At 40.0% G+C, this 8,148-nt stretch overlaps 1 protein-coding gene across 1 annotated transcript; it reads left to right on the forward strand.

Moving 5' to 3' along the window:
- LOC308324072 (L-rhamnose-binding lectin SML-like) lies at positions 1-5,795 on the forward strand. Its single transcript, XM_080775989.1, has 9 exons — positions 1-39; positions 954-998; positions 1,313-1,363; positions 2,379-2,514; positions 3,196-3,305; positions 3,409-3,453; positions 3,927-4,059; positions 4,978-5,081; positions 5,448-5,795. Exons 1-9 carry the CDS (start codon positions 9-11, stop codon positions 5,459-5,461), a joined length of 669 nt encoding a protein of 222 aa, XP_080632115.1. The 5' UTR covers positions 1-8; the 3' UTR covers positions 5,462-5,795.
- Positions 5,796-8,148: the final 2,353 nt, after the last annotated feature.

An 8,148-nucleotide genomic window follows, 5' to 3' on the forward strand; every position in this document is an offset into this window, starting at 1 on the left:
TTGAAGCCATGCTCCCGGTTAGATTTACCACTTCACTGTGTGAGTAATCAGTACAACTGACTGGACTGGTTGGATATAATACTATTGCGTTAAATGAAGTTGGCATGCTCTGGTCTAGATATTGATGCTAGCGACTGACCAGACCGTGATCATTTGTTCTCGTGTTTTTATTATTAGGCTTGTTTTTGTTAATTGACCACAATGTTAAAATGTAATTTAGTTGCTAAACGGATGCTAGGTTCATTGATTACTTGGTATCCTATTATAGTTTCAATGTAAAGATTTTTATCTTGACCCTATAGTTTTCTGAGGAGGCGAGGGGGCGGCCGTCATATTTATTGTTTGAAGGTTTTATACTGCCTATATGTTGCCTATTTTGTTACAGGTAGATGCTAGTCATATTTAGCAGATTCAATATGTCGGTTTATTTAAATTAAGAGGTCTTTGGGAAGCTTCCAGGGCGTCCCCAGCAATATTATATACAGTAGCATCAAAATCTATTTTATGCTTCGGCTATTTAACAAGTACCTGATGTGATGGTTTGTGAGCATGTAGATCAGATATTTTAGAAACATTTGTGAAAGAATTTTCAGATGGGGGTCCACGGGCAAATAGAGAGGTCCTTCTTGATATGATATGAAAAGTAGACAGAGTTGTGATTTATCTGATATTCTACAGCACTTTGTTCTTTGTACCACTTGATTTCTTTGCAATTCATTTACTTCACCATTTACCCTGTTTGTTGATTACGGTTCATGCCACTACTCAGTAGTTTGCACTTTGTAAGTTGCTCTGGTTAAAACTGTCTGCTAAATGCCAATTGAAGGCCGATCACAATAAGGGTAATATAAACTGAAGCAGGGCCACCATCTAAAAAACGGAAGGCGTTATCTTGAGTAACATTTGTACAATATTTCTTGAGTAACATTTGTTACTCAACATTTGTCTTGCAGTTCTGGCAGCCGCTTTCTGTACAGTGACAAATGCAGGCGGGCAAGGTATGCAGTATTGTGTGTGTGTGTGTGTGTGTGTGTGTGTGTGTGTGTGTGTGTGTGTGTGTGTGTGTGTGTGTGTGTGTGTGTGTGTGTGTGTGTGTGTGTGTGTGTGTGTGTGTGTGTGTGTGTGTGTGTGTGTGTGTGTGTGTGTGTGTGTGTGTGTGTGTGTGTGTGTGTGTGTGTGTGTGTGTGTGTGTGTGTGTGTGTGTGTGTGTGTGTGTGTGTGTGTGTGTGTGTGTGTGTGTGTGTGTGTGTGTGGAGAGGAAAAATATGAATGAAGATACTGTATTTACAATATCTGTGTACTTTCTTTATAGAAAGACTCATCACCTGTGACAATGGAGAAAACGTTCATAGACTAAGTTGTGGTACTGTATATGATTAATCATTTATTGAATTAATTTATACTACCGGTATATTAACAGTATTCTGATTGGCCTGAATTAAAGACTATTGTGATTTCTACCAGTATAAAGACACTCTCTTATAGTGCAGCCGCGCCCGGCAGCCAGCGAAAACTAGAGTTCTCAACAGGCCCGAAAGTTAAGGCCTGGCCTTACCTGGGCCCTCATCAAACCCTACTATATGCCAGGGTTCATGGCCATATATAGCGTGTCTTGAGTGTAGAGAGTTTGATGACGTCAGATCGACATTGTCGTGATCTTCATATGGACGGACTGACAACCTTCAGGAGCGTGTCACGAGGCGTCGTGATCTTCATAGATGGAGACAGCCATAGATGGAGACAGCCATATATGGAGCGTGTACCGAGGCGTGGCGTCACGAGGCATGATTTACTGACAACCATACTGTATGGAAGCGTCAGTGACGGAGCGACAGACGGGCATTGCAGGTTTTCATAGTAATCTGCAACCTACAGTCGCAAAAAGCATTTTGTTACACAGTAAATGTATTTTACTAGCCGGATTAGAAATTTAGATCAACGTTGTGAGCTTGTAAATATTGTACTTTTGGAGACAAAAGTAGCCTACCATATTATTTTGTCTTTGAAATGTATATAGTGGACAACTGGACTATTGAGTATAAATACTCAAGTAAAATGTATGTACGTAAGTACAGTACAAGTAAATGTACTTTATTACAGTATTGTGATAATTATTTTGTGCAAGCCCTCTACTGAGTGTACAAAACTTAAATTATTGCAAGCACAGACAGTGAAAAAGAGGTTACAGTGAATCCGAAGGGCAAAGCAATATTTGATACAACAATGTCACCCAAATTAAAACAATAATCAAAACAATGAAGACAATCAAAACAATAAAGAATAAAAAAATAATCTAAAGTATTGTTTCTTAGTCTCCCTTAGTTTTTTTCTCACTTTGCCTGACACCACCACCACCTGATCTGTTTTGTGTGTAACAGAGAATGGAGTGATCAGTGTGGAAAAAGCATTGTATGGACGTGCAGATGGAGAGACTTGCGGTGAGGGCAGACCTCCTGCCCAGCTTGCTAACACAGCATGCTCTCAGATTGGCACTTTAGACGTCCTTGCTCAAAGGTACACATTTCCAATCATTTCAAAATTATGAGATTAGGTGAAACATTTTATTCAAATGCTTAGTCGTGCTTTTTATGTTTCTATTACTGACAGTCCTATACTTAATTCATACATTTGTGTTGCTGTTTAACAATTATTTATTTTGTAGTTGCGGCTGTTATTGTTGCTATTTTTTTCCAAAATCGATTTGATTTTGTTAAGTGAGTCTGCAAAGAGGATATACATGCCAAGATATTTTTTTGTTTGACACCTGTTCCGAGAGAGAGAGAGCCATGGTGACGGGGGGTTGACTGACGCCTGCCGATCAGTCAGAGGCCCTCCTGACTAATCATATTAGTTTCTTGAATTGTAATGACTAGTAATTGCCCCGTGACAGTAATGCATTAAATATGTTCATCATAATGCTAACGTCATCATATGCTTATTTTAATTCCTTAATGTGCTGTTCGCAGTAACTTATAATAATCCATCATAAATCTGCAATGTAACTTTACAGAACTTTGTGGTGGTGGTTAGTGGTGTACTGGAGTACTTTAGTTTAGTAAAGTATAAAAGATGCATACTCCAGTAAATTAAAAGTATCTCAAAATTGTACTTAATAAGGACTTGATTAAAAGTACTACCACCGGTGAGTTACATTCCAGCAGATGCACAGTATGAACCTGTATGTTCTACCCCCAGGTGTAATGGTAAGAAAGTGTGTGAACTGAGCGTTAATGCCTTCCGTTCTTCTGACCCCTGCGTTGGCACCTTCAAATACCTGGACTCTACCCACACCTGCCTCCCAGCAAGTCAGTAGCATGGGTGCTTGCATCACTAATGAAATAGCTGAATATTCACACAATAATCACTGAAAGTGATGTCTAATCTATGTAAATCATGATCCTTTTACAGTTCATGTTGTTGCATGTGAGCATTCTTTGGCCAACCTATATTGTGGTAAGTCATGACATTTTCTTTTATACAGTGTGTGGTCCACATAATAACATTATGCATAATAACATAAATAGTTCAGGTGCACCCAAATTACATCCACAAAATCAAATATGTCCTCAGTGGCGATACAACAAGCATGTCATGTCCCCCAGCATTCCATGAGCATTGAGCACAAGGAGTAGCGTAGGCATCGCAAGTTCGAACCCCCCCTCAAACACCCAGTCTGTGGGCATGTGTCAGGCTGGACCACCAGTCCATGGAGTGGACTGGGATAATAGGACACAGATAATAGGACACACACACACACACACACACACACACACACACACACGATGATCTATGATCCAAAATAGGGATTGATTATTAATGGTATATATTTTATTAAATGAGTGGTTATTATTGTTACAAATCATACTGTTGCACCCTTACATGATACATCTCACTATCTCCCTCTGTACTTGCCTTCTTCCTCTCAGATGAAGGGCAGATCATCGCTGTGCGTGGTGCAGATTATGGTCGCCGTGATCGGACCACATGCTCATACCAACGCCCTGATGCTCAAGTCCAAAACGTTGACTGCTCAAGTCCGGCTACCAAAGTAGCTGAAAGGTGTTGCTTCACACTTCAGTACAGATCAATATCAGTTTGAGGAGTGTAGGAAAAAAAAAATATATATAAATGTGTAATCAATCAATATATTGCTAACTGATTGTCTCGCATATCCAGACAACAGGATATCAGCAGATCAACAAGCTCACAACACGCTGCATGCTATTTTCAGCAAAGATATTTAATGTAGCCAATAACTAGTTATATGTAGAGAACTAGAGATCACCCTCTACTGTGTGTGTGTGTGTGTGTGTGTGTGTGTGTGTGTGTGTGTGTGTGTGTGTGTGTGTGTGTGTGTGTGTGTGTGTGTGTGTGTGTGTGTGTGTGTGTGTGTGTGTGTGTGTGTGTGTGTGTGTGTGTGTGTGTGTGTGTGTGTGTGTGTGTGTGTGTGTGTGTGTGTGTGTGTGTGTGTGTGTGTGTGCCTGTCTTTTTGTTTACTGTTTACTGCTTCTAGAATGTCAGAGGAGCCGAACAAAATAGATGTTTACTATGTTTAACTGTACCTTGTATCTGTAGGCTACACACGATGTAACAATAAGATCACCTTGAACCATGAATGAATATCCCAAACTAAAATGTATTTGGAGAGGATTGTATACAAACATAGAATCATGCTCCATTATACTAAGTAGACAAACAAATCGCATTAGTCTGGGAACACACTATCAATAATAATATGCCACATAAAACTTTAAATGAGTGTGTGCTAGCTTTCAACTATTGCTCAAGCAGACTACTGCTGCTTGCAGTGCATGGATAATTTGCTTGCTTCACTTGAACTTACTTGCTTTACTTGAACTTGAAAATATGAATGTGATTGCCTTTCATCCCCATCTCAGGGCACCTCCAGAGGAGTATAATGTGGTTACGTGCTCATATTTCTGATCATCCATGGCCTTTCCTTTCCTGCTTCCACAGCTGTAATGGAAAGAATAAATGTACCATCAATGTGAGCAACTCAGTGTTTGGAGACCCCTGTGTTGGCACTTTCAAGTACATGGAGGTGGCTTACTCATGTGTGTGTAAGTATCTCCCACACTTTTCTGAGCTGCTTCACATGTTTTAGGGAAAAGGTGACGTCATAGGGATATATCAACATAATATTGTTAGCACATTGAGCAAGTATGCCTATTGCAACCTACTAGCCTATATTGCAGTGGTTGTCTATACCAGAAAATAGACCTACACTATAAAGGCTGCAGCTTATGCAGAACCAAATCCTCATAAACTGCACTATAGATTTAGCCCAAATGGAGACTCTTTAAATGGGTTAATGTACTTAATTGTACTGACATTTGCTGTCAACGGATGATCAACAGTGACAATACATACTGTATTTTTCTACTGTACATCTGTCTAAATGTATTTTGTCAATTTCTTTTCTGCAGATGCGGAGGTCTAAAAGTTCCAATATTAGGAATGTTGTGCAAGCGAAGTGAAGTGCATGATCTAGAAACCATCCCAAGAACATGGAGTTTCAGCAAACAGTTCTTTATTCAATACGTATGCAGGAATCAAACAACATTGATCCAACTTGGAACATGTTTTGAATATTATATTACATTATATAAGCCAGCCCATTCTACAAACTAGTGGTCATCTTGTTTGGCTAACTGGATCCGTCTTTGTATTGAGTTTGTGCTTGAAATGTACTGTAATTCTGCAAACTGTTAATACATATTTCAATCAAAATTGAATATAGTTAATTTCATTGTAATTTGTTTGGCCATAAGCTGAAATCCAACAAACTAGCTATAGCAATACAGGTAAAATAAAATATAATACATAATACAATAATACAACTTACCTGTCATGTATGCTACTATGTTCCAGGAAAATAGTTATTTAAGGTGGCTGGGCACCTTTTAAAGGTCACGGGCAGTATACAACATGGAAGTGGTGTTCAGTAATGTGATTCAGTAATTACTTTGGCGTTACAGTATATTATGTTTAGTAGTGGATATTATTATGGGGCGGGTGGTTTTGTAACTTTTTGTATTACCGTTGGATGGTTTGTTCATGTCATCTATATATTTATATCTATCTATGTGGTTAGTAATTACCTCCAGTGAATAACGTCCAGGTAATTACCTGAAGCAGGGCCCTATAAATGGCAGACAGTTTTAATCAGGCAGTTGAGTTGACCTAGTTAGGATCCTACAATGAAGTCGTGTCAGAAAGTGGGTTCCAGCAAGACGGCGAGGAGGCAAATATGAGAAAGGTATAGAAAACTAAATGAAACCATGAACACAGTCAAGAGCCAGATGATGGTGGACCATGTGCTCCTGGTGACCAGGCCATATAGCTGGTAACCCTGGTCAGACTCTGACAGCCTGCCGAGACCAGTAATGGGAGAACGACTCCTTCCATATAGAACAAAGGTGGACAGATTAGTCACTAGTTCTAGCAGATGCAGGTGAGGGAAGCAGAACGATGTAGCATGGACCCCATTATGAATAGAGCGAAGTGGACTGAGGAGTGCAGCAGAGCTCAGTTATAACAAATGAGTCAGTCCAGTGTCGTCCAAGGATATCCAGTGATGATTATTTGTCGTGAACGCCCATCGAGGGAGCCTCTGAGAGCGTCAATCTACAGGCTCAACATGGTGCGTTATGTGACCTTGTAGATCTGTTATATTTGAAAAATATTTATTTTTTATTTCCAATATCTCACATATCAGGAAATGTTTGCCCATGTAGACCCACAACAGGACGCAAAGTTGACATATAGTTAAATGATAGAATCTGAGAACTTCTTTTTCCACTCTGAGTTTGACAAATAATGGCACTGGTCACATTGGTGTCAGACACTGCCAGAGGTGATGACCGTGATGTCATATTGTAATTGTACCGTGCATAGCATTATCCTGGCACCTGAGGAGCACTTCCACTGTTAGTCCAGGACAGACCCTCACACACCGCTCTGTGTCAGCATCTACTGTTTACACACACACAGACAGCACTGTCATAAATCTGATGGGGTCACTGCAGGTCAGTGAGTGGTACGACGTATACGACTCACGTAGTCATGAGGTTAAACTATAATCAAGAGTTATAGTTAATTTTGCATTTGTATGCCCAGAATTCAATTAACCACTTAATCCATATACGTAGACTATATTGTACGACAAATAGTGCTGATCTTCGGTTGTGAGCTTAGCTATATTTCACTATTTTTAAAGATGGAGTGCCACATTTCTTTCATTTTTCCAGTTTTTCATGTGTCTATGAGATGACAGTACTTCATTAGACACCCTGGAGTCGTTTTGATGTGCAATGGTGTATTAACTTTGTATTTAGGGTTTCTTCCTGGAGGCTGAACCCTTGACAGTCAATGAAATAAACAGTAAAATAGTGACATCACCCTATCAGCCCCTCCCCTAACCCCTCCCCCTTTATCATACAACTACAGCTGTGGGTGCGGCTTCAGTTCAGGTGGATCACCACCCATCACCACCCACCAGGCAAACCAGGCAGAAAGCATGATTTTAACAAATACTGTACACTTTTTGGAAAAAGTTATTCCTCCTTATATTATAATAATACCTGATGATCATGTTTTAGGGTAGGAAAAAAATCGTGGCACTCCATCTTTAAAGAAAAAGAAAGAATTAGATTTTAGTTTTTTTTAATGTGTGTCCAAAGAAGGGATATGGGTTTAGCCTACTGTCCTATGTGCTGGGTCTTGCTGTGCACAATGCCCTCATTTGTCCACTTCACCATTGAATTACTCAGGCTGAGCAGAACCACAGTCACAAATAAGGTTATCAAAGGGAATTCGAGTGGGACAGGTCATTTTCGGATTTCTCTCCCTCTCCCTCCCCCCTCTCTCTCCTATAGTCCTGCTGCATGTCATTCGTTTGAATCTTATAAAGTCTAGACTCCATTATATATAGGCCTACTGAAAGTGTTTTAATCTCTGTCGATAGAGAAGAGAGAAAAAACAGCAACAATGTACTGGCTACACTGATGTCAATCATGTCAGGCCTACGTGTTGCTCTCTCATAATGTCAATGGGTGGGTCTTGTGCGGTGACGTTTTCAACTCATAAATATAGGCTCCTCGAAGCCATCGTGGCCCCACGCACTCC

This window comes from Protomyctophum bolini, assembly GCF_963924005.1.
Source record: "Protomyctophum bolini genome assembly, chromosome: 11".
NCBI classification, from domain to species: Eukaryota; Metazoa; Chordata; class Actinopteri; order Myctophiformes; family Myctophidae; genus Protomyctophum; species Protomyctophum bolini.